Source organism: Silurus meridionalis, chromosome 22, assembly GCF_014805685.1.
Source record: "Silurus meridionalis isolate SWU-2019-XX chromosome 22, ASM1480568v1, whole genome shotgun sequence".
Classification (NCBI taxonomy): Eukaryota; Metazoa; Chordata; class Actinopteri; order Siluriformes; family Siluridae; genus Silurus; species Silurus meridionalis.
The window spans coordinates 18,041,866-18,069,822 of record NC_060905.1 but is presented as its reverse complement, the minus strand read 5'-3'; the positions used below and the strand labels follow the sequence as shown (position 1 = coordinate 18,069,822).

The 27,957-nt window shown below is 37.9% G+C and overlaps 1 protein-coding gene and 1 long non-coding RNA gene across 2 annotated transcripts; one reads left to right on the top strand and one right to left on the bottom strand.

Moving 5' to 3' along the window:
- Positions 1-415: 415 nt before the first annotated feature.
- cndp2 (carnosine dipeptidase 2) lies at positions 416-15,027 on the bottom strand. The gene is given in 13 exon segments (XM_046835327.1): positions 416-861; positions 1,005-1,152; positions 2,705-2,846; positions 5,994-6,062; positions 6,064-6,159; positions 8,493-8,653; positions 8,846-8,930; positions 9,038-9,238; positions 11,328-11,416; positions 13,177-13,339; positions 13,457-13,600; positions 13,708-13,811; positions 15,001-15,027. Coding segments are annotated over 12 exon segments (1,425 nt in total). The 5' UTR covers positions 13,768-13,811; positions 15,001-15,027; the 3' UTR covers positions 416-794.
- Positions 14,141-27,957, top strand: LOC124376311. The gene is made up of 3 exons (XR_006923821.1): positions 14,141-14,920; positions 27,530-27,644; positions 27,790-27,957. It is a non-coding gene; the product is annotated as an uncharacterized LOC124376311 (long non-coding RNA).

Below are 27,957 nucleotides of genomic sequence, written 5' to 3'. Positions count from 1 at the left end.
TGAGACATGATTGCGACTCTGAATGTGCAACACTTTCTTGGCTCGGATGTGCATATCCCCAAATATCCCCTGTAATGTGTTTACATTTTTAAACAAGATTCACTTCCCCCAAATTAAAATCTGCAGGTAGAACAGAGAAGTAAAAGGTTTAAGGGAACTTCAGGATTATTGAAACTAAAACTGAAACCTTTACATTGAGAAGCAGTCAGAACATCCAGAAATTAAACATAGACTCTACATTTGTAATGCAGACTGATGAAGGACTGGCTTTAATTGTCCATGTAGTTTTCTATAACAGTCGACAGTCCATCAAGTGAAGAAAAATGCTTCATACCATTCATACTTCCAGTTATTGATCGAAGACAATGCGTAAAAGGCTGTTCATGTTCTGAAACGACAATTTTTCACCACCAGGTTTAAGCCTCCAGAGCAGCTACATGTTTATTTCATGATTTGTTTATACAGGGTTGGATTAAAACACAAGAACCAGCTTTTACTTGTTACACATAAAGTTCTCATGTATCTTGTCAGTCGTTTGCTTCAGTTTGATCCGTCATTAGGTCACATGACAACCTAAACCACCGAGTCTAATATTTAGACTAATGCTTGTGTTTATCACTGAAAATAATACCTGATTTAAATATCACAGTTTTTTTTTTATATATACTTCATTGTTATTGACAGGCATTCTGGTGTTAAATATTCCATCTAATTACAAAACCTCCTAATTTAAGAAGGATGATTTTTATTCCCTTTTTAAGCCGTCTTGGTTACACTGATCCACAGCAATCCTGTTAACTGAGCTGCGACACTTCATGGAAGTAAGCGCCCAACATTTTAGTACCCTGGATGTAGTTGGACCTGTAAAAAAAATAAAATAAATAATAATAGAATAAAAAATATTTTCCAAATTATAATTTGTGTGTGTATATATATATATAAATTTTTTTTTTTTTAATATACATCTCTGGTTGAGAACGGATTGAAAGGCGAGACACAAATACCTGTTGAGTTTCTCATTTTGAGAGTGAGCTCCGTCGTCTGATGAGCCGACAGGAAGCAGCATGACGTTGCGTCCGGTAGCCTCTTGGAAAGTCAGAGTGACGGGGATACTTCCTCCCTCGCGGGTCAGATCTGGCTCAACACCAAACACTACGGGAAAAAACAAAAAAAACTGAGGCGATCGGTAAACACCTCCCAAAACACTGATTGACAAAAGTATTGGGACAACTGTCTAATCCAGCTGTATGTTGTTCTTCCACAAACTGTTACCACAAACATGGAGGCACACAATTCCTTTAGTAGCCTTAAATTGTCCCTTTGCTTGAACTTCAAGACCCAAACCTGTTTAAACATGACAATGCCCCTGTGTGGAGTAGAAGATCTCCTGCTATACAACTCAGAGCTCTGACTGCAACCCAGGCCTCCTCACTTCACCTACATCAGTACATTACTTTACTCTTGTAGCTAAATAGCACAAATCTCCATGAAATCTAAAGGAACAAAATCCCAGAAGAGTCAAGGTTATTATAAGAGCAAATGGAGACCGAATGTAGAATTGGAATGCTAGAAAAACATATACCAATCTTATGAGCATAAAACTAAAACCTTAAATGAACCTGACTGTCTGAAGTCTGAATGCTGAAAGTTCAGGTGCTTTTAAATCGATATTTGCCGTCAGTTTTTAATAAGCGTTTTAAAAGAAAACCTTTAAATTAAGGGTTAGGATGATACGATTCAGCGTTTCACATTGTTTATTCGGCATAAAAGTTGCCGTTGTTTTAAAAAAAGTGTGCATCGGCTAAAAGTTGCCGTTTAAAAGATGTATCGTTTTTAACTAATTTGTATCGGTACAACAATTTATTAAGACATAATTATTAGAAGATGCTCTATACTTTTATTATTTAGAGGTGACTGATAATTTGTGACCGATATTTGTTATGATGTATCACAACACTACACACAATATAGATTAACATGGCAGAGGTAGAGCTGCATCTTCCTGAAAACAAAACATGAAAAGAAGTCTGGTTTTACTTCAATTTTACTTATTTTTTTGCACTTCAAAAGGCCTGTTTGTGAAAGGACCATGTATTACTAATAAGCTGCATCATGTGGGATTGAATATATGTAATTGGGGTGAATTGTATCGCTATCGATAGTCTCATAAATCGTTGTCTATGCACTGAGATGCGCATCGCATCAGCCTCAGTTATGGAGATGCAAATCCCCAGTTTAAAAAGAAATAACAAAAAACAGCACACACATTCTCATCGGTCTGGTTGTTGTTAGTTTCCACGTCATGCATTAAAATCACCATGGATTAGCTTTGCATATCCCATGTTTTTCTGTGCTCTCTGATACACAAAACACAAAATCCCTAACAACTAAATAATCTCTAAAAATGTCTAATGCTTGAGCTTTCTGTTTCTTAATCAGACTGTCACAATTTGGCATCCTTGACGTCTTATGAGCTATATTCTGTCCATAGTATTTTCCTCTTCTTTTCTTTTACTGCCTATAAACCTAGCTTGATTATTAGACATAATGAAGCATTGCTTTTCTTTCACCCCCCCCACCCACAGAGACAGATTTCTTCAAAATATTACTACTTATATCTTTATATATGCTTATATATTCTGTACATCCGAGTAAAAAATACAAAACATCATTGATGCCAGACTGTCCCTGTATATTTCCTTACCAGTCTTCATGGCTTTTCTACCAGCCATGTAGTGAGGATGGTTAAAATCAGACACCCAGGCCTTGGCGCCGTGGCCCATGGTCACCTTCATTTTGTTGGGGCTCTCCAGCTCGGCAAACTTCTTATTGAGGTAGGAGACGACCTAAGAATCAAGCAAAACACGTCCTTTTATGAGGTTCTCACAAGAATGATTAATGTCTGCTAAATGCTGCAAATGTAAATGTAGAAGAAAACCAGAAGTGTTTATTTTTTTTTCTTTAGTTTGGAAGTTTGCGTTAGATAACCAATTTGAGCCAACTGATAATAAAATAATCAAGGACTCTGTTACAGTAATTAAAAGAAAATATAGTCAGTGTGCATTTCACACCCCGGCCTTCAGTGGTGTCCTGCCTGAATCAATGCATCTTTTAATACCATCCTTATAACGCAATTGCTATAGAAACCATCAAAATTATAGAGAAATGCAGTTTAACAGAGCGCTGCATCACAGACAGGCAAGAAATCCAATAAACACAATTCAGCATGTCTCCTTTTACTGTAGCCACAGCTGCACCACCTGCATACATCATCTCTAGCAGAAGCATCGATATTAACCTCATAAAATGACTCCAGGTTTTACCTGCAGTTCTGTGCATTTTTTCTGTGCTTTACGGTTTTCCTGGAAATAAACACAAATTTTGTGTTTTGTGCAAATTCTAAAGGTAATAAAACACAAACGTATAAATGGTTCATGAAAAAGCTTAACAACTGTTTTGAACTGTTTGTGCCGACCTTCCCTTACGATGTCCAGCTTTTCTGGAAGAAATGTCCGTCTTAGAAATGTCCTTGTAGTTGTATCTGCGATCTACATAAAATTCAAATGAATATATTTGTGCTTGTGCAGTTTGCTACAGATGCGATTTGCGAGCTCTGACCGTCCAATCAAAGGATGTAAAAATGCTGACGTGTTTAGAAGCCTTTGAGGGAGGGGGGCCTTGTAGTGGGCAATCACAGTCTGATTGGTTAAAACAACAGCGTCAGGCAACATTGAGTTTATATTAAAAAGTCTGCAGTGCTTACAGTGGTGGTCTTATGACATTACATGATGTGTGGGGTGAAATCTGATTGGATAAAAAGTCAAACCTTGACATACAGACACTATGAAATGAATAGAATAGACTATTGGTAATAAATGAATACATATTCAGGAACCCATTAAAATATAAGTGATTCTGATCCTGAGTTTAAGCCAGCAGAGAAGGCCTTGCTGGCCCTGATGGACAACCACTGCTTGAAGAAGTAGTAGCAGTAGTAGTATTTGTAGTGGTGGATCACTGGCCAGAACCTCTTATTATATGTTTGTGAGTTCTAATCCCAACATCACCAAGGCATCACCCTTAAATGCTCAGTGCTGCATAAGAGTGTCTGACAAAAGGCCATTATTTTTATATTGACATAATGTAATAACATAACCTAATGTATTGTAGCTCTAATATTTACAATATTTACATTATAAGTATTGTTGCACTAAATCCTCCGATGTGTCTCTATTGGACCGCAAAGCACCTCGAGACATTTGGGCACAGGAAAACTACCATCGATGATGTGGTCCAACACAAAGTGCTTTTACAACCCTACATCATGTTGATTTACAAGAACAGAATGTGCCTTTCACTTGCCAATAATAACAACCTTCCTATTTATTCATGAAGGACACATTGTAGCTTTTATCAACTTGAAGTTCCACATAATGTAGAAAGTTTACATCAACTCGGTTCCAGTCACGCGCTCACATTCATCGAGATCATCTTGTTGAAAACACACAATTATGCGAGTCATACAATAAGAGAATGAGAAATTCCTGTTTCTCTAGCTGTCAAACTGAGTTCATAAACCATCAATAGAGCATCCCACAGTATCTCCGTTTCTTTAAAAAAAAAAAAAAAGTTTTACAGCGTATCCAAGATTCACCTTACCTTTATCTCCGATTTCAATTGAGCTGATCGTATTTATCATTCATGCATGTTTGCTTGTTTTTTTTTTTTTTTTTTACATAATTTAGCCAAAATCAGTACTTATTTTTCCAGCCATATGTGGTTCTTCACTAAACTGAAGGGACAATTTTATAAAACATCTCCGGATGTGGAAGCATAAAGTGTTCCCTTTGCTTGAACTACGGGACCCAAACCTGTTCCACCTTTTCAGAATTAGGCAATTTATTTTTTTCTTATGTGGTGGTAACGTGCTTCCATAGGAATCGAGAGAAACAAGAGAAAGTTTCCAAAGTTTGAGATCATTCAAACCAAATCGAAGAAAACACTGTACAGTGCGTTTCCTTTTTTCTCTTGTATATATAGTATAAAGAAATAGTACTTCTTATCCGATTACTCGATTAATTGATGGAATAATCAGAGAATCCTTGATTACTAGAATAAACAAAAGCTACAGCCCTACATGACAATACCCCTGTGAAGAGATACTTTAAATGGAAGATCTATTTATAAACACCTTTAAGATGCAGCTGACTGCACCCCAGGCCTCCTCACCTCACATACATCAGTACTTAACTTTACTAACACCCTTGTATCTGAAAGAGGACAAAATTCCAGAATCTGGAGGAACATCTTCCCAGAAGAGTGGGAGTTATAACAATAACAGCAAATGTATAATGAAATGTTCTCTATGTTCTCTATGTGTAATCTATGTTCATTTGCTATTTGCACTACTGGTTAAATGCATTTCATTACTTGAAGAAAGTTGAACCTTGCACCTTTAATACAGTTGAACCTAGCCTAACCCCAACTGAATATCAGCATCTAGTTAAAGAGGTTAGAGGTCAACAGAGTCATCAGTTTTGCTGATTATTCGGCACAGATGGTTGATTGCTGGCTATAAGGAAAAAACTATACAGATATTTTTTCCGGGTTAATGGAGTGGCTGAAGACTAGAGCAGCATAGTGTTTTTATTTGGAGTGTTACTTTTTTCCAGTTTCAATGCACGTCTTATTTCTCTCAATATTTATAAATGATTTCATTTAGCACATATTCATGATTCAGTATTGTTTTGTGTAATAAAGTTCAGCACTATTTTACATGGACTATTCTGCGTTTTTATCCAGTATCTATTAAAAAAATTATTGTATGATCAGTCGGTTGTCAGCAAGTACGAGCCATGCTATCGCTATCAATAAAATCCACTATTGGTCCACCTAAACTCAATACTGTTCAAATTTGTCCATGCGATCTTTAATACTATCAAAAATGCAATCCGCTTATAGCTGTAAAAATGAGCAATGAAAAGCCTTCACACCTGCTCCTCCACCACTTTGGGGTCCATGTCAGGCACCAAGCGAATGGAGAACTTGCCGATGACTTTGCGGCGGGATGACCGTCTTGGCTCCGCCGGCAGAAAAAGCACCCTCGATGCCATGCAGTGAAAGAGAAGGGTACCTCCAGCGGTGCATCAGCACTTGCTCCTACGTGAGAAAGAGAAAACAATAATACAGAGCTGAAATAAAATAAACAAATGACCAGGATTTTGCAAAACACAAAAGTGATTACACACAATCGAACTATAATGACCAAGTATAGAAAACACTGCACTGTGACAGAAACTGGCACAATAGTTCAGTGACTGTCCAGTTATTTATCAAAAAAATGCAAATGTATTAGATGTATAGAAAATAAAGGTACTGTAGAAGAAAGATTCCAGTATTGATATGAGGTAAGAAATCATAACTACAGGAATGTACATATAAACTTCAGATACCATTAATAAGAAAATGTATGTTATGCTTTGTAGAATTTATCAAGATATACATTTTAAATGCATTTTTTCATTAGCAGTGCCATGTTAACACAAACTACCTACAGAATGTCTTTGTTACCAACAATCTGCTCACAAAATGAAATGTTTTTCGATTAAAAATAAAACTTTGGCAAGAAGGGATTGTGTATAGAATGCAGCTGGTGCAATACCTTGTCTACTTATCTCAGAATGCCAACAATTAATTAAATACAACAATAAAGTATTGGAATAGGAATGGTTTAAAAGTTGGAAGCCAAAATATCAGACCTAAGCTGCAGTCACACTACAATTTTTCGCTCAGCAAGGTGCCATTCTCATTTCTCGTGGTGTAGCTCGTAACCTCATGACAGGCCTAGCTACCTGGTGACAATCCAGATCCAAGACCAGGGAGCAGACAAAAAGGCTAAACTTTTTGTTCTATTGACTCCCATTCGATGCATGCAAATAGTGGAGACCAGGAAAGCAAGCCCGGTCTAAAGAAGTGTTGCATTTCACTGCGTTCCAAAGTTCAAGTTGGGTGAAGTCTGACCTGCGACTTCATATCACGTGTAGCTGATTGGAGATTGAGGCGTCACAGTGTGACCTTTTCAGAAAATACAAGATGAAGGAAGCAGTGATCGTAGCTGTGGTGCTACTGCCAGTTTTATACAACCCATCTTAATACATAAATAAATAAATAAATATTAAATTAACCTTTTAATCAGCGCCACGCCAGCGCAACCGATATCCCACTGTTCTCTTGTTCTCTGTTAATGTTTAGCAATAGATTAAATAAAAAGGGACAAGAGTAACCATGACTAACTATACATCATTCTAAACGTCTAAGCAGGACATGGGCAAACTACGGCCCGCGGGTCACACATGGCCTGTTGGTCTTATTAATCCGGCCCGCCGAACGTAACCAAATTATATTAAAATAGGTTCAGGTAAACCTTTTTCAATTTACCTTTCCCCTGTAATGCCCACCTTTCCCCAAAAGATACAGTTCAGCTACATTGACCTTGTTCGCGTGTATTACTCTCTTCTTCTCTTATGAGCCCTTCTGCAAAAATGAGCTTATCAAAGAAAAGAAAAGTGGATAGTGAGCGCCGAGTGTTTAATACAGAGTGGACAACAAAATATTTTTCACTGAAGCCAAGAAACTGTTGTGGTTTTCAAATAGTTCAATATCAGCCGTCACTTTGCTGTGAAGCATGCCAACTACGCTAGCAAGCAGTCAATGCAGGAACGGGCGGCCACGGCTCAGAGGTTGGCAGCCAATTTACAGACTCAGCAACATTTTTTTCCACCGGTAAACAGTGAATCAAAAGTCAAGTACCAAGGCAAGTTTTTAGCTGGCATTCAAATTAGCAAAAGCTAGCAAGCCTTTCTCCGAAGGTGAGTTTTTAAAAGAATGCATGGTCGAGACGGCAGGTGTCTTGTGTCCGGAGAGCCAAGGCTCTTTATTGATGCACTGGCAAAAAAAGATCAACAAGTTGTTGATCTTTTGGCACTTGATAAAACAATGTGAGTTTTTCTGCTGTGTTTATTCAACTGAAATTTTGTAAATTAATTATTAATTTAATGAATGTATTTGGAAAACAGTTTGTACAATGATCCTTCCATATTTATGCTTTGCATAAATATGGAATATATATATATATATATATATATATATATATATATATATATATATATATATATATATATATATATATATAAATAAAAGCTGCCTGGTTTGCAGTGTAACTGCATACACAAACAGACTGCATGTTTTAACAATGTCAGATCGAGTTGCCTCTCATATTCGCAGGAATTCTCCTAAGAAATTTGTTGAACATCTAGCGTGACTGAAACCTCAGTATCACTTTATCAATATGTGGAACCAAAAACAATAGGGAGGGGAATAGGGAGGAAATCATACTTTTTCAAAATACCATACCAATCTCATTTGCGTTAGGTGTCCCTACAAATGCATAGCTTTTTCACAAAAAACAGTAAAACAGAAACTCAGAAGTGTACCTTAGTGCTGTGCAGAAGACGCTGGGCTCCCACGTCTTTGGTGTACTCTTCCAGGTCGAACTCGATCTTCTCATAAAGCTTTCTCTCCTCATTAGTGAGCTCGGCAACACCATCATACATCCCCGGCACAAGGATCTTTCCCTTCTTATCCACCAATGAGCCTAAATCCCAAATCATAGACACAGAAAAAGGTTTATTACATATGAAATATTCAACCCTCGTTGGGGTTAACGTTCTAACCTAACTTCATGTAAAAAAATAGGAAAGGAATTCTTCCTGTTCTTTCCTGTTAGGAAAGGAATTCTTCCCCTCAAGTGCAACCGTTCTGGTGGATCACTGCTGCTCTAACTCACCCATGAGAGTAATCAGGTCAGTCATGGCTTCATGAACAGAGCCACCGAACACTCCAGAATGCAGATCCTTATCGCAGCATTCGACCTGTTCAAGACAAATCTCTGAAGTCACTTGCATATGAGTAAAAACCAGACAAAATAAAAATTCATTCCCTTGTACTAAATCATTTCTAAAAAGGATCTGTTCCTTACCTCTAAAAAGAAGTAGCAGATTCCTCTCAAGCCGTATGTAATGCAGGGTTTGGTCTTCCCCAGCCAGTAGTTGTCCGAGATGCAAACGTAGTCCACGTCTTTAAAGAACGAGTCTTTGCGTGAGAACACCAAATCATCCAAACCCTCAGAGCCGGACTCCTCCATCCCCTCAAAACAGAACTTGATGTTGATGGGCAGCTCCTGCAGCAAAACAACAGCAACTGCATAAATCACATTTCTCTTCTTTTTATTAGTACATTACTCTGATAATTTGGTGCATAATATTACTATTCATTATTCACGTTTAATTAATGTTGATCCATTTGTTTTTGTCACTCATTTTACATTTATTTATTTAAACAACTATTAGTGTATGCTGTTAGTTTATATAATGTTACTTATCAGTGTCATCAAATTGTGGAACAATTTCAGAATAATGTTCCCCCCAAAGTTTTATTACACATACAGTGAGGAAAATATGTATTTAAACACCCTGCTATTTTGCAAGTTCTCCCACTTAGAAATCATGGAGGGGTCTGAAATTGTCATCGTAGGTGCATGTCCACTGTGAGAGACATAATAAAAAAATAAATAAATCCAGAAATCACAATGTATGATTTTTTTAACTATTCATTTGTATGATACAGCTGCAAATAAGTATTTGAACACCTGAGAAAGTCAATGTTAATATTTGGTACAGTAGCCTTTGTTTGCAATTACAGAGGTCAAACATTTCCTGTAGTTTTTCACCAGGTTTGCACATACTGCAGGAGGGATTTTGGCCCACTCCTCCACACAGATCTTTTCTAGATCAGTCAGGTTTCTGGCCTGTCGCTGAGAAACACGGAGTTTGAGCTCCCTCCAAAGATTCTCTATTGGGTTTAGGTCTGGAGACTGGCTAGGCCACGCCAGAACCTCGATATGCTTCTTACAGAGCCACTCCTTGGTTATCCTGGCTGTGTGCTTCAAGTCATTGTCATGTTGGAAGACCCAGCCTCGACCCATCTTCAATGCTCTTACTGAGGGAAGGAGGTTGTTCCCCAAAATCTCGCAATACATGGCCCCGGTCATCCTCTCCTTAATACAGTGCAGTTGCCCTGTCCCATGTGCAGAAAAACACCCCCAAAGCATGATGCTACCACCCCCATGCTTCACAGTAGGAATGGAGTTCTTGGGATGGTACTCATCATTCTTCTTCCTCCAAACACGTTTAGTGGAATTATGACCCAAAAGTTCTATTTTGGTCTCATCTGACCACATGACTTTCTCCCATGACTCCTCTGGTTCATCCAAATGGTCATTCGCAAACTTAAGACGTGCCTGGACATGCTGGTTTAAGCAGGGGAACCTTCCGTGCCATGCATGATTTCAAACCATGTTTTTATCTTTAACATCAGAATGAAAAACCAAGTGATACAGTAAAGCTTAGTCATGAGTTACAGGTCTATTGTTCTACTGGTCTAATCATTAATCAAATGATTAATCAGATGATTATGAAATACTGGTTTTATTGTCTGTAGTGTGGAGCAAAGTGCTAAAGGCTTACCAAGACACAATAAAAAAAATTCAGGAACATATAAAGTACACACACATATGTATGTATATACACTATATTGGAAAAAGTATTGGGTCACCTGGTCATAAGTGTTACGGTATGTGCTTTTTGAGCATCACATTCCACATTTAGTCCCAATTTGCTCTTATAATTCCCTCTACTCTTCTGGGAAGATGTTCCACTAGATTTTGGAGTATGCTTATGGATATTTGTGTTCATCAGCCACAAGGGTGTTATGAAAGGCAGGTACTGATGTAGGTGAGAAGTCCTGGAGTGCAATCAGCATTCCAATTCATCCTAAAGGTGTTCAGCAGGGATAAGATCAGAGCTCTATAGCAGGCCACTCAAGATCTTCCTCTCCAAAGCATGTAAAGCATGTAACCAGATCTTCAAGGAGCTCACTTTGTGAACAAGGGCATTGCCATGCTGGAACAGGTTTTGGGTTTCCTTGCATGTAAACCAGATCTTCAAGGAGCTCACTTTGTGAACAAGGGCATTGCCATGCTGGAACAGGTTTTGGGTTTCCTTGGAAACCCAAAACCTGTTCCAGCATGGCAATGCCCTTGTTCACAAAGTGAGCTCCTTGAAGATCTGGTTTACATGCTTTGTGGTAACAGTTTGGAAAAAACCACATATAGCAGGAAAGGTGTCCCAATACTTTTGCCAATATAATGTGTAATTATATATATGTTATTTTTATTGTCCCAGAATATTGAAAAATGTTTACGTCTTTACCTGTCCTATCTTCTGAAATGCCTCAATGACATTAAACCAGGCGAGCACAGGGCCTTTGTCATCAGTAGATCCACGCCCATAAAGTTTTCCTGCAAGAGAGAAAAATATAATGGAAAAAAAAATTATAATAATTAAATATGTGCATGGAGGTTTTATTTCATGCCTTTTAACAATAATAAAATAAGGCCCATGTACATTATATTTATTAATTTCTTTTATTTGTTTAACAAATGCTAAAATAACGATGTTGAATGTATTTGCATTTTGCACAATTTGTACAACATTTCAAATTTGCCTCATTTATTCGTTTCTTGACATATTATTATTAGTTGGCTTTGAGTTATTTGGATTTCGTGGGACTTTTGAACAATTTGGATGCAAGATAACTGATCAACCATCAGCAGCTTCATTCAACATTCTGGCTTTGTGCCGAGAAGTTCATATGGATTCATTATGCGCTTTTTCAAAGCAACAGAATCGTGACAGGAAATGAGAGTCCCACATTTATCCTCTCTACAGTGTTATGCCATGCACACGTTCTTCACACACTCACTACAGTCTACATAAACACATACATAAACACAGCTTTATGTCTTGTCGCACCTCCCTGTTGTTGAATTGTTTCAGTTGTTCTTAACAGCGGACACAGTCGTTTTCTGTTCTATGTGTTCATGTAAATAAATTGAATCTAAAAACTGGAAAAACCTCACCTACAGTTCATACACCTATTGTGCAACTGTACTGTCTCATTCTGTCATGAGACCAGAATCACAAGAGGAAAAGAGAAACCACTGCGGTGGGGTTTTTTGTCAAGTCAGCAGAAGACAGTCCTGTCACGAGACTGCTGACCTTTATTACGAGGAAAAGTAAAATGACTAGTCAGGGTCAATTGTTGGGGTTTCGATCATCAGCTTGACACTAGATCATCAGCAGAAAATTTCAATTCCACTACCATGCTTACTGTTATTAAAAAAAAGACAGAATGAATGGGTGACCTTTAAATGGCTTAAAGAAAATCTTCAGTTTTGCTTCTATTGCAATTTAGACAATAGACATAATCACAAATGAGCTCTATAAGATTACAAACAGATCTATAATCCCTACAAGCTACTTTCACTATTAAACATAGTTTAAAGTTCTACTGTTGTATTTTTTTATTTTACAATTTCACCCATTGATTTTGCCAAACAAAACTTTTTCTTACTGGAAGATGATGGTTCACCACTATCATTTATGGTTTTAAAAATGTGCTGGACACTTCTCTCATTGCAAAGACTCTCTGAGAATTTAAGAATTAGAATTGTTGATCTCCACAAAGATGACCTAGGCGATAAGAAAATCGCATATGCCCTGGTACGCCCTGGTGAGGAGTAACAAGAAAACTGTTTTGGCTACAGTGAAACATGGTGGTGGTAACATCATGGTCTGAGGCTGCATGAGTACTGCTGGTACTGGAGAGCTACAGTTCATTGAGGAATACATGGGTTCCAACATGTACTGGGACACTCTAAAGCAGAACATGATGCCCTCCCTTCAGAAACTGTGCCAAACAGCAGTTTTCTAACATAAAAACGACCCCAAACACAACGACAAGATGACAACAGCCAAGTGTGTCTCCAGACTTGAACCCTATTGAGCACCTAAGGGTAATCATGAAGCCTTAGTTACACCCCTCTTCTCTTTTTTTTCTTACTGTGTTAGTTGTGAGTCCTGGGAACAAGTAACACCTATAGTGAGGTGTTTAACTAGTACTTACAGAAACTTATTTGAAAAGCTCACACCTCTTACTAAATGTAAATGCTTTTTTAAACGCATGTCTAGTTTTGACTAAAAAGTCAATTCTGCGTACCGTCTCTCTCCACCAAAGTGAAGGGCTCAGAGTCCCAACCATCCTCAATATGCGCAGGTTGGACATCTAGGTGCCCATAGATGCACACAGTCTTCTTGCCCGGGTCAGAACCAAGCCTACCCAGGATTATAGGAGGGAGAGGAATCTCTTCACCGCCTGGCATCTAAGGCGAATACAAACAAAAGAGTACAAGCTCATGGTTGAGGGTTTTTGTATCCAAAGCATACCATTGCGGTTGAATATACAAAATAATTTCACCAGGTAGAAACAAAAAACCTACCTTTTGTTTCCCGATGTCCACCAGCTCGGTCGTCCCGCCCAGCCTCTCTATGTCTTTGGCTGCCATCTCCATCATTTTCTTGATCTCGCCACGTTTCTCGGGCCAGGCCGAGACGCTCTGTACGGCCACCCACTCACCCAGGCGCTGTATTCCACATAACAGGATGTAGTTATTAAATTCATTTCAAATAAACACAAAACAAAGAATATTTGTCTGAAAATGCTCTGAGCATCCAAAAAGGTATTTTGTACCTGGACATATTCATCCTGGTGTTCATCCACGTACTTGAACAGGGCTGGAAGGTAAGACATGGTGCTAATGCCTGGGGCTGGAGTGTCAAGTCTTTCTCCTGGAACTACAAAAACAGACTTTAGATTGCACAGATGGACTTTATAACTGCTATATAATATATAATCTCCACTTCACTATCACATCTGCTGGGTTAATCGATAACCGAGCACAAAATCCAAGATCAGACCAAATTATCATGAAAAGCAAATTTACAGCACAGCATTGATAAAGAGTATCCCTGCATTGTACTGTTACAAAGAAATCATTTAACATATCACACACTCACACACACCATGTGCATGAAAAAAAACTCATCCCAGCTGTCTACAAAGTCGCAAACAAAAAATAATTTAATGATACTTAATATGTGTATAAACGTTTCATTACCTGGATCAGACTAATAACACCCTTTCACGGCAGCCAAATGAGTTTGCGGGATTTCCCTTCGCATTTCCGCGTTATTTCATGCTCCCCAAACCAGCCAATCAAATCACCCCGTTGGTGCTTAGGATTGAATTGACACTTCTGTGGACCAATCAGATTTCGCCTGTACACCGGCAGCGGATACATCACGTGGCGGTGAGCAGCATCACAAAAGAGCTTAAATCAGCAACAGTTGCTGCTGACCAAGTCACATGGCAGGGTTTTTATTTTATCATTTATGAACTAAAAACCTAATTTATTTCAGCTATCAATTATACTTATAATTAATACAGGACGCTACACAAAGAACAGGGTGTATAATTATACAATACTGATAATTATCAGTAATATTAATAATTATCACACAGATAATATGTGATGGAAGAAGGGGAGGGCATTTGAAAGCCTTAAGCAAAGTTTCCTTCCCTCCACCTTTTAGAAAAAAATTAAAATCACTTTATAACCTTTTTATTTAAACAAGCCTGATTGCAGTACTTTTATAAGTATTTAAATATGCATATTAAATCAACTTTAACTGAGGTGAACACTAAAGAAACAAACAAAAAATCCAAAGTCATCAGGATCAGCTCATCTTATTGTTATTCCTTGGCCATGGCCACCCAGCTGCCTGCGATTGCTGTTTTTATTTACGTTTAGTTTAGTTAAAGTTTATTCTGTTTTGAATAAACCAGTAGCAAAAAAGAACGTGGACGCACATTTAAACAGTGATATTACCTGGTTTCACTTCAGGTAAGTGACAGTTTTTTATATTTAATGGAATGTTAGGAAGTTTTCCTATCTAGCTCGAAAGACCATATAAGGATTCTCACTATCTGGTATGCGCTGATCAGGGGATTGTACTCGCCCCAGCCTGTCAGTAAAAACACGATACAGGATTCAGAACACTGTACTTTACTGGGTATAGAATTTGAGGTGATTCTTGCTGTCTTTTGCTAGCTGCTGTTCAGTTGGTTGCGTGATGCAGAATGCATGCCATGGCTCCGTGTTCTGGCCTTTTATACTCTTGATGGAGGACGGTGCACTGTGATGTCATTGCTTGGTAAACTGTATGTCTGCCTCTAGTGGTAAAGCGTGGAAATACAACTGAATAGGAATCCTTTCTTACACTGCTGCCCCCAAATATGCATAGCATATTTGCTTCTAAATCTTAGCTAAAAGTCTATCGGTTTTATCTTGGTGTCGTCTTCAACTGCTATCTCTGGTAGATTAATGAGTCGGGTAACTGGCCGTGTATAATCGACCTTTAACGTTGACCTCTGCAGACCTAACTTGTCCATCTGATCCAGGGAATGTCTTTGACACTCTCCCGATCAACCAAAGGGCTCATGGTAACTGGGGATCAACAATCATGACGACCGGCCCAACTGCAAGGGTTTTAGTCTCTGCATGCCATTTGTGGCGTAGTTGGAGATTGGGTAAGTAGTGTCTCACGAAGCTGATGATCAGTGAGAACTTGACTTTGTCTCCATCTACGTCGTCCTATGTATTCATGGGCAGGGTATATCACTTGAGGTAAAGAGCTGTCTAGCCGCCCTATGAGCAGAAGATTTGGGGTGATTGGGTCTAAATCTGCTACATTGGAGGAGACATAACCTAAAGGTTTGCTATTAAGGATTCCCTCTGTTTCGATAAGTACTGTTTGAAGAACTTCTTCAATTACTGTTTGTGCACCTACTACTGTACGGAGGGCATTTTTAAGAGATCGGATCTCCCTTTCCCAGCTGCCACCAAAGTGAGGGGCATTAGGTAGGTTGAACCGAAATTTGATCTTCTGTTTGGCAAGATGCCGTTGAAGTTCTTGGCTGCAATTCTTTAAGGCATTTCTTAACTCTTTCTCTCCACCCTGGAAGTTAGTGCCTTGATCAGATATCAGTTCTGAGGGGTGCCTCTACTTGTTATAAATCTCCTCAGAGCCATGAGGAAGGAATCAGTGTCTATAGCTGTGAGAAGCTCAATGTGTACACATCGAGTTGTAATTGGTCCTTCAAACCAGATAAGTGTGCTTACTACAGAAGTAGGATGTCAGAACAACCCTCCAGCGAATTTTTTCGTGCTCACGACGCAGAACTGAACCCCCATCCCACCTTACAGACTATGAGGTGCAATACTCTACACAGCGTTCATGTGAACAAAAGAGGAAATGCAGCAAAACAAAGCGAGAGATGAATCGTCTTTTAACCCTAGATGATAGTGATTCTCCTACCTCTAGTTTACGTTGTTTTCTGCTGCATGTCTTGATTGTTGAACTAGTGTATAGGTTTGTTATGGTTATGGAGGCCCTGCCATCCAAATCCTAGTCCCTAGCCAATTACCTGCTCTGCCTATAGCTAGCACCAGCCCTGGATAGAAATATCAGATTATAAGAAGAAGTGCAATATATATTCTAATTGTAATCATCATTAGACCTATTATAATGCGTCTAAATATGTAATAAATGCAATTGCAATTAGAATATATATTGCCATCTCTTCCTATATTTTGTAGTATTCTAATTTTCCATCAGTGTGTGAGAGAGTGAGAGAAAGAGAGAGAGAGTATGTGAGTGAGTGTGTGTGTGAGAAAGAGAGAGAGAGAGAGATGATGAACTGTTTAATCCGCTGTGGTTAATGTACAAGTTTCACCTCCCGATGTTAAAAAAATCTATGTACTTGAGTTAAAGTAGAGATCCACTCGGTAAAATATGACTCCAATAAAAGTAAAAGTGTCCCTTTAAACTGTCACTTGAGTTAAAGTACAAAAGTATTTGCCTTTAAAGTATCCAAAGTACTATGATTTATTATGGCTATAATGTTCCTATTATCATTTTAATTACAAGACTCTTTGCTAAATCAACTCAGTTTATGTGAAAAGACTGTAATTTTACTCAGCACAATGATTTATTTCAATATAATGATATTAATGAGTCAAACACTGATTGATACCTAATAAAATTTCATGAGCCCTCAAAACCTTTTCAACTGCATTAAAATATGGTCACGGGTGTTGTGGCAAGTTAGAGTCAGGAGTTTCTTCCATTTTTATTCCTCTCTAAAGTTTTTGTTAAACTGACACTGAACTGTATGTTCATACTAAGCACAAACCACCAACTGGCACTTATATTGACCAGTTACATTTTTATCCACTCATGAATAAAAAGGATTGACTGATTACGTTACGTTAAAGTAAAAATTCCCTAAATGGAAATACTTTAGTAAAGTACAGATACATGAAAAAGTTGCTTAAGTACAGTAATAAATTACATTTACTTCATTACTGTACACTGCTTGTGTTAGATTAAAGTAGATTGCTAGTTGCTAGTCAGTATCCAGCCCTCTCCTCACTGTAACATGTGGGTATATCACTTGAGGTAAAGAGCTGTCTAGCCGCCCTATGAGCAGAAGATTTGGGGTGATTGGGTCTAAATCTGCTACATTGGAGGAGACATAACCTAAAGGTTTGCTATTAAGGATTCCCTCTGTTTCGATAAGTACTGTTTGAAGAACTTCTTCAATTACTGTTTGTGCACCTACTACTGTACGGAGGGCATTTTTAAGAGATCGGATCTCCCTTTCCCAGCTGCCACCAAAGTGAGGGGCATTAGGTAGGTTGAACCGAAATTTGATCTTCTGTTTGGCAAGATGCCGTTGAAGTTCTTGGCTGCAATTCTTTAAGGCATTTCTTAACTCTTTCTCTCCACCCTGGAAGTTAGTGCCTCGATCAGATATCAGTTCTGAGGGGGTGCCTCTACTTGTTATAAATCTCCTCAGAGCCATGAGGAAGGAATCAGTGTCTATAGCTGTGAGAAGCTCATTGTGTACACATCGAGTTGTAATTGGTCCTTCAAACCAGATAAGTGTGCTTACTACAGAAGAAGGATGTCAGAACAACCCTCCAGCGAATTTTTTCGCGCTCACGACGCAGAACTGAACCCCCATCCCACCTTACAGACTATGAGGTGCAATACTCTACACAGCGTTCATGTGAACAAAAAGAGGAAATGCAGCAAAACAAAACGAGAGATGAATCTCGTCTTTTAACCCTAGATGATAGTGATTCTCCTACCTCTAGTTTACGTTGTTTTCTGCTGCATGTCTTGATTGTTGAACTAGTGTATAGGTTTGTTATGGTTATGGAGGCCCTGCCATCCAAATCCTAGTCCCTAGCCAATTACCTGCTCTGCCTATAGCTAGCACCAGCCCTGGATAGAAATATCAGATTATAAGAAGAGAAGTGCAATATATATTCTAATTGTAATCATCATTAGACCTATTATAATGCGTCTAAATATGTAATAAATGCAATTGCAATTAGAATATATATTGCCATCTCTTCCTATATTTTGTAGTATTCTAATTTTCCATCAGTGTGTGAGAGAGTGAGAGAAAGAGAGAGAGAGTATGTGAGTGAGTGTGTGTGTGAGAAAGAGAGAGAGAGAGAGATGATGAACTGTTTAATCCGCTGTGGTTAATGTACAAGTTTCACCTCCCAATGTTAAAAAAATCCATGTACTTGAGTTAAAGTAGAGATCCACTCGGTAAAATATGACTCCAATAAAAGTAAAAGTGTCCCTTTAAACTGTCACTTGAGTTAAAGTACAAAAGTATTTGCCTTTAAAGTATTCAAAGTACTATGATTTATTATGGCTATAATGTTCCTATTATCATTTTAATTACAAGACTCTTTGCTAAATCAACTCAGTTTATGTGAAAAGACTGTAATTTTACTCAGCACAATGATTTATTTCAATATAATGATATTAATGAGTCAAACACTGATTGATACCTAATAAAATTTCATGAGCCCCCAAAACCTTTTCAACTGCATAAAAATATGGTCACGGGTGTTGTGGCAAGTTAGAGTCAGGAGTTTCTTCCATTTTTTATTCCTCTCTAAAGTTTTTGTTAAACTGACACTAAACTGTATGTTCATACTAAGCACATACCACCAACTGGCACTTATATTGACCAGTTACATTTTTATCCACTCATGAATAAAAAGGATTGACTGATTACGTTACGTTAAAGTAAAAATTCCCTAAATGGAAATACTTTAGTAAAGTACAGATACATGAAAAAGTTGCTTAAGTACAGTAATAAATTACATTTACTTCACTACTGTACACTGCTTGTGTTAGATTAAAGTAGATTGCTAGTTGCTAGTCAGTATCCAGCCCTCTCCTCACTGTAACATGTGGGACACTGTAAAACAATCCCTTTTTTTATTAATAATAATAAAGCATACTACAGTACAAACAAGAAGATAAGTCCAGAATACGAACGTAATGTGTTTATTTATGATCCTCGTAGTTTGGGAAGTCAAGTTAGGAAGCGATACAGCAGCAACGTTATGTGGATAGCAAGAAGAACTGGATAAAGAAATGGGTATTTTGAATGGCGAATTTAGCTTTAAAACCCTGCCAGATAGTTTTCTTAACAAGACTTGACTGTATTGCACGCCCCACTTATTTCCACAGTTTATTTAGCTTGATAAATGGATTTTTTTGTTTTGATCTTATTTAGCAGAAGGTAATGTGAGAAGGTTTTGTGAGCCTTGATTTTCTACCTTGTACAGTTAGACACAATTTCATAGTGTGAGGTTATTTGCTTTAAGTGTGAAAAATCCAGGGAATAATTCACTTCTACAATGTGCCTCTTGTTGTGATACTTCATTTGTTTGTTGAGCTGCTTTATAATACAAGGGATTTTTAGTTAATCCTTACAAGTTTAAAGCTAGACACTACATTGTTTTGGTAATACTAAGTGATGTTACATTCAAGTGAACATGCCTATTTGTTTTTGCTTGAGTTTGCAATCTTATGCTTTTAGCATATTTTTTGAGCCTGCTGTAAATGCTGTATTGTTGTAATAAACATATTATATTTGTTCTCAAAAAGAGTACTAAAAACTTGAAAAATATCCAAAACAGAAGAAAAAAAAATGCTAATCATTTGCGATTAATTGCGAGTTAAATAACTATGGACAATAATGTTAATCGCAACTAAATATTTTAATCGACTGACAGCCCCAATATATATATATATATATATATATATATATATATATAATGATGGGTCCATGGTGGGCTCTAAGTGGGGCCTGTATAGGTGTTCTTTATATGGGCCCATTTGGGTCCCAAATAGGTGTTAAAAATGGGGCCAAAATGGGCTACAAAAAGGACCCTTATGGGGCCCACATGACTTAATCATGGGTCAACCCACAAATGGCCCCTTTATGGGGTTGTTATGGGACCACATTGGGTAAGAATTGGGTCCCATTTATTAATTTCATAATTGATTTCTCTGGGTGAACTTAATGTGTACTTAATCTTACTATGTAAAATCCACTGTCAAACCATTTCAAACCTCATTTACAATGTAAAACTGTGCCTGACCAAACAAAGAACTAATATTAGTTGATTTTATGTGCTGCTCTATGTATAAAATTACATGGCTGGGTATTTGAACTGTGAAAAATAAATGACTTCAACTCAGAATGTGTAAATCACATTTAATTTAAATTAATTCAAGTAAAAAAACAGGAAACAGGAATAACAGAATTACTGAGTAAAATAGTTCACTGGTGGGTCTTATGCAGGTTCCTCGGCTGCACACCTACAAAACATTAAAGAAAGAGAAGACAGAAAAGGCAATTTAGTACATTTTAAAATACTACCATTCACAGCAGCATCTAAAAAAACATGCATCAATATAATTCAGACAGATCCCAGAATCTCATCAGTGAATTGTTCCCACCTCTGCCCCACACAGTAATAACTTGTGCCGGGGGACCAGTCATGAAATCCAAAACTTATGAATGTAACAATTAAAATATCAACCTTGCGTCTGAACTTGACTCTTAAACGAATATTTGGCCATTGACAAAAGCCAGTGATTGAACAATGATTCTGATCAGCTGAAAGATGTAAGTTACACCTCGGATCACGGTGGCCCAGAAAGTTCAACGCACTGCAACTGAAGAAAACATAGCAGATAGAAAAAACACCAGCAAATCAAGAAAACATCTTCATCAGTTAAACAACATGAGCTGCAAATCCTCACAACACAACTAAATACAGAAACGTCCTGCAAATCCTCACAACACAACTAAATACAGAAATGTCTTGCAAATCCTCACAACACAACACAATTAATTTGCACTGCAAATAGCACAGACTACAAAATAAATGTTTCATGGGGACCCCAACAAGTGACGACTCCGGGACTGCTTGTTCAGTGTCTATTCATCAGTGGTGTTGATGATCTGAAAGGTGAGATTTTTGTTTATTTTAACATCATGATCATGATTCCTTGGCTTTGCCAGTTAACATAACGTTTTACAGTTAATTGTGTATTTCATCAGCTTATTAAGGATAATAATATCCAAAAGGCCAAGGAATCATACAAACAATGATAAAATAAACAAACAACTCACCTTTCAGGTCACACACATCAACACCAGTGGCGAATAGACATTGAACAATGAGCAGTCCCAGACGGGTTTGTCACTTGTTGTGGTCCCCTGGAAACATTTATTTTGTGATCTGTGCTATTTGGTTGTGTTGTGAGGATTTGCAGCGTGTTTCTGTGTTTGGTTGCATTGTGAGGGTTTGCAGCACATGTGTAGTCAAACTGATAACGTTTTTTTTATTTTTTATTATTTGCTGGTGTTTTTTTTCTATTTGCATGTGTTTTCTTAAGTTGCAGCACGTTGAGCTCTCTCAGCCACCGTATAGAATGCCTTGAGGATAAGTATTTATAGTATTTATATAATATAAGATATTTTTTTATTTCAGGGTGGAGTATTCCTTTAATTAAAACAGAGGCAAAAACAGTGATTGGGATAAAATATTATTAATTGTGCAGCCCTAGCTATAGGTTATATGACTTACACTTCCGGCTGTACTGCCCTCCAATTATGGTCCGCTGAGCTCTCAAAGCATGGTTGCCTTCTCTGTCTCTTGCATTTGTGAACCATTTACCAAGTGCTTTCTCCAGCTCTTTCTTACTGACCGTTTTCAGCAAAGGGTCTGCTTCAGGCTGCCTGTAAAGCAAAACAATTTATATAAAGTAAAGCATGCTACTGCATCAACCAGGGCACAATCCATTATTTGTATACATGCAAGTTACATGAGCATAAGACTATCAGTCAAAAAAAATAAAAAAAAGACAAAAAATTACAATCATAAGCACCGTCTAATCCACCATTTGCCCAAACTGTGGTACATTGCAAAAAAATGTACCATATTTTTAGCAATGTTTAGAAATGATATAAATATGAACTTTTTTTTCAATCACCTCTACCTATTCCACCTAAATCACATTAAAATAATGTTAAGTATTGTCACCGTTTCCTCAGAGCTTTTCTCTGTGTATTGTATATACACATGTTATAAAGGTGGTGAAAGAGAAAGAGACTCCACAGTGCTTTTACTGTTTCACCCTCCTGTTATCATGAGGAGACTATATGGAGAAAACACGGGTGAAAATGGTTTGAGAAGTCATATATATTTCCAGATTTTAGTAGACAACGTCCTAGTTATCTGCTAATCGTTAAGAATGTTCAGTTTTCCACAGGTGTTTATCTCTGAGGTAAACCAGTTCACTCTCCACACTGACCTTCTTTATATCGTGCCTGTAACTTTAATTACCACAAATCTTTCAGCAGTATACATTAAATGAAAGCAAACAGTAAAATGTGATTAATTTAAAACAAAAGATAATTTCTTATCTTGACAGAGAGGTCAGGTTCTCCAGGTCAGGTCAGGTCAGGTTATCCAGGTCAGGTCAGGTTATCCAGGTCAGGTTATCCAGGTCAGGTCAGGTCAGGTTATCCAGGTCAGGTCAGGTTATCCAGGTCAGGTTATCCAGGTCAGGTCAGGTTATCCAGGTCAGGTTATCCAGGTCAGGTCAGGTTATCCAGGTCAGGTCAGGTTATCCAGGTCAGGTCAGGTCAGGTCAGGTTATCCAGGTCAGGTCAGGTCAGGTTATCCAGGTCAGGTCAGGTTATCCAGGTCAGGTCAGGTCAGGTCAGGTTATCCAGGTCAGGTCAGGTTATCCAGGTCAGGTCAGGTCAGGTTATCCAGGTCAGGTCAGGTTATCCAGGTCAGGTCAGGTCAGGTTCTCCAGGTCAGGTCAGGTGCTACTGTTTAGTGAGTGATGACCGTTTCTTCAGAATCAGAAGGCGGGAATACAGGAGCCAATGGGAGACTCTGTGAGCTGCACAACCGATTTTATTTTATTTATTTATTTATTTTTATGTTTTTTTTTTTGTTTTTTTTACTAAAGTAATATGTTATTGGTAATATATAAAATTTTTGTATCGATCATATAAAACACACAAAAAAACATAAATTGAATTTATTATCAATTGAATAATATAGCTAAATATTGCCCAAATGTGGCCCATACAGGGCCCTTGAATAAACAAAATGGGCAACCTAACTGGGACCCACAACCCTGACTAAGCTGGGGCCCACATTCAGCCCATCAAAGTGCCTACTCATGCCCATGTGATGCCCATATAACCTAGATAAATCCCATGTGGGGCCCACACGGAAATGTTGGCTGGGTACTTCAATTTGAAGTAACTGCTATAGGATTTCACGCTTCTTTTCAAATGTTTTATGCGAAACATTCTAAAACGCTTAATATGAGAAAGCTTAACGTGGCCTAATGCATAAGACAACAGGCCAAACTCCTTACATCAATAATAAAGCACAGACAAGCACATGAGTCTAGAATACGAGTTAAATGCATTTAATCTCATAGTAAACTGCTAAGGAAAAAGCTTAATGTGGCTTAATGCAATAAGAGAGCGGATTTAAAAGATCAAACTGCTTGTCTGTACACAGTATGCTTTATTATTAGTGTTTACTGAGTTTGGTCTTTTAAAAACGCTGTCTAAAGCGCTTTTCAAGTTAAGCGTTTTAGAATGTCCCCTAAACACTTACATTTTTCGACAGCAAGTTACTTTCTGGTCCGAGAGAGCATGAACAACAAGGTCCTAGTTTTGATTTAGACATATTTAATCGCAATAATAAATAAACTGCTGCAAAAACGCTGTGTATACCGCTGTGGCCTGGGTTCGATCCCCGGTCAGGGACCGACCCCAGCCACTTTCAGTGCTGGTCCCAAGCCCGGATAAATGGGGAGGGTCACGTTAGGAAGGGCATCCAGCTTAAAAACATGTGCCAAATCAAACATGCGGAGGATCCGCTGTGGCGACCCCTAACGGGAAAAGCCGAAAGAAAGCCGAAAGAAAGTTTAATAACGCTGTGTATAAGCCGTCTCCTGACAATGTTTTGAATGTGCACGTTAGAACAAAGCGTCCAAGGAACAAAGACGTCAATTCCTTACATGAACAAATGGCTGTTGAAATTAGTAATGGGAAGTTCGGATAAATTTACTGACTTGGTTCTTTGAAATTCATTCTTTAAAATAAAGAATTTTTTTTTTAATCTTTTAGTTCATTTCGTTCCTTTAAACAGAAATAATATAAAATGTTAGATTTTTAATAAGAAGATCTTCAAACACGTCTACATACAAATCTTTGACTATAGTCCCATTAATGAAAATATGACAATTCAGCTAAGGACAAATTATGATAGACAAAAAAAGCTTCCCCTCTCATATTCTTTATGTGTTGTTAGTTCTTTTTTCACAGTAATCCCATAATTATTGTAACAATAAAGTCAATGGATAAAGAAACCGGACCAAAAAAGCCCTGATCTATTGCATTGTGTAGCGTATTTGGGAGTTGGGAAAAAGGATGGAACAACTTGGACCAGTGGACTTGAGATTAACTACTCAATTCCAACTTCCGGTGTAATGCACTGCATAGCGTATATGGGAGTCACTAATGTACATAACCTATGAAGATTTTGCATTGGTTTGCTCATAAAATAGAAAGTGAAGGGATCACTTTTTGAGATGACTTGTTCTTCTGAGTCACATTAAAGACTAGTTCAAAATGAAGAAAACATTCATGAAAGACCATCACTAGTTGAATCGGTCAATACCGATGCGAATCTGTGAATCTTATTATCCCTTTCACGCGCACATACATACACCATCAGCTGATCTCCAAAGATATTTTTCAAACGATATTGGCCCGTTTTGTATACAAACAGTTGGAGACCCCTCCCTTGCCCAAGATAACTGTCGAATTCCAAAATAAGTGCTTCCTGAGCCTACAGCTAATAATTATAAAGTAGGTTCCACCCTTGCATTATAAGCTTTATATTTACTTTGCTTTTAAACATGCCATCACATCACAGAACAATAGACTTCAAATAGGAACATATTCAAAAACCATCAGAAAAACTTTGGCCGAAAGCCGACAACACGTTCAGGATTTTCTGCAGAATCAGAGGGGATTTTACAGGAAGGTCAGGCTACCAAACCTGTTCTTTTGAATTGGGTCTGAATCACGTACATAGCATTAATATCAGAACTTTAAAATAATATTATTGCACATCAGTCTTATCTGCAAAGTTCTCGTGTATGTGCCGGTTTTCATTCCAGGAAAAAGCCACAACCCTGTTTACATTCCAACCTGTTTCCCTCTTTGTCATGTTCATAGAAGAGCTCAATATGAAACAAAAGTTATGTTTGTTTACTAGCGTATTTTACATTGAAAAATCTCATATACAAAGTACATAATCGTCACATGTACGTTACAGCACAGTCAAATTCTTTCTTTACACGTCCCAGCGATGTTAGGAAGATGGGTCAGAGCTCAGGGTCAGCCATGATACAGCACAGACGGTCAAAGGCCTTGCACAAGGGCCAAAGAGTGGGAGCTTAGCAATACCAGGCATTAAACTGCCCTTCTGATCAGCATTTGGCAGATGCCCTTATCCAGAGCGACTTATATTTAAATAATTTATACAACTGAGCAGCTATGGTGTTAAGGGCCTTGCTAAAGGGCTCAGAAGTGGGAGCTTAGAGTGGCTGGAATTTGAACTCCAGCAACTTCAACCATATACAGTTGGTACATGATACAGTGAAACAAAACCATGTAGTCTGAGAAGTTGTTATACAGTCTGGTCACAAGCATCTAATAGCATCAGAACCAGAAACCATCAACGTACAACCCCCGATTCCAAAAACGTTGCAAAATGTAAATAAAATAACAGAATGCAATGATTTGTTAATCTCATAAACCCATATTCTATTCACAATAAAACAAAAATAAAAACATATCAAACGGTTAAAATGAGCATATATACCATTTAAAGGGGAAAAAAGATCAATAATGTCTGCAACAAATTACAAAAAAGTTGGCCATGTTTACTGCTGTGTAGCATCACATCATCACGAACTGAGGTGACCAGGTGAGGAATGTTGTCCCATACAGTATGTTGTTGATACAGGATTCTGGCTGCTCGACAGTTCTGGGTGTCCTTTTTTGTTGTGTTTTTCGTTTCATGATGCGTCAAATGTTTTTAAAATGTGAAAGGTCTAGACTGCAGCCAGGTCAGTTCAGCACCCAAACTCTTCTACTACAAAGCAATGCTACTATAACAGACTCAGTATGCAGTTAGCATTGTCTTGCTCAAATATTCCTTTCCTAAAAAAACAAAAACAAAACGGTTTCTGGGTGCAACATTTGTTACTATAAAACCTGTATATACAGTTCATCATTGATGGAGCCTTATCAAATGTGCAAACTGCCCATTCCACATATAGTAACCTACTCCCATACCATCAGACATTGGGCTTTTTTAACTGAGCGCTGATAACAAGCCAGATGGTCCCTCTCCCCTTTAGTCTGAAGGGCGTGATGTCCATGGTTTCAAAAAATATATTTAGATTCGTCTGACCACAGAACAATTTTCCACTTTGCCTCAGTACGTTTTGGCCCAGAGAGGATAGTGGCTTTCTCGATCATGTTCACACATGCCTACTTCTGTGCATGATGGGGATTTAACCTGCATTCATGAATGACATGGAACATTTCTGAAGGTTTTCATGAGGTTTTTCTTTGAAATGGTGGGGTTTATAAGATTAAAAAATCATTGCATTCGGTTTTTATTAACATTTTACACGGTGTCCCAGCTCTCTTTCAATTGAGTTGTACTTATAGACAGTGTGAAAACATCTACTGTAGATGAAGCTGAATGAATGAAGTCCCAGCCAGTGTGCAGTACAGTAAATCAACAACTGTGAATGGAAAATTCTTACGTGAAAAAAATGCTCTTTTTTTCTTGGGCCTATTTATTGTTAAATGTTTTATAAAGGAGTTCTAGACCCTCAGTGCTAACGTAAACCTGGCGAAAACCATAAAAGCAAACATGCTGTAACTATATTTTATAGGACCTGATTTTCTGTGATTTCCCACTATTGTTTGTTTCTCACAGACCAGCAGTTTGATGAAATGAGCTACTGCTTCCTGCTTCCTGTTTTTTAAATTACTTTTCAAATGGATGACGTTATTGAAATAAGAAGTAACCTGTTTGAAGTGCTTCCTGTTTAGTAAGTGAAACCGACTCATACTTTTGTTGTCTATACGTAAACCTGCTGATAACATGCTACAAAGTTTGTGAAAAAGATTTTGTGAAGAAATTTGTGAAGTCTACTGTACAATAAATTTGATTGTTTCTCATTGTTTACATTTGAGGAATTTGGCAGACACCCTTATCCAGAGCGAGAAGTGGCCACTTGGTGTGAACTCATGACCATTGGAGACCTTTGGAGCGGAAGTCGAATGCCTTAACTACTAAGCTACCACCATTGTTCTATAAGTTCCACTAGAACTTTGAAAATAAAACTGCATGAGTTAAGCTGA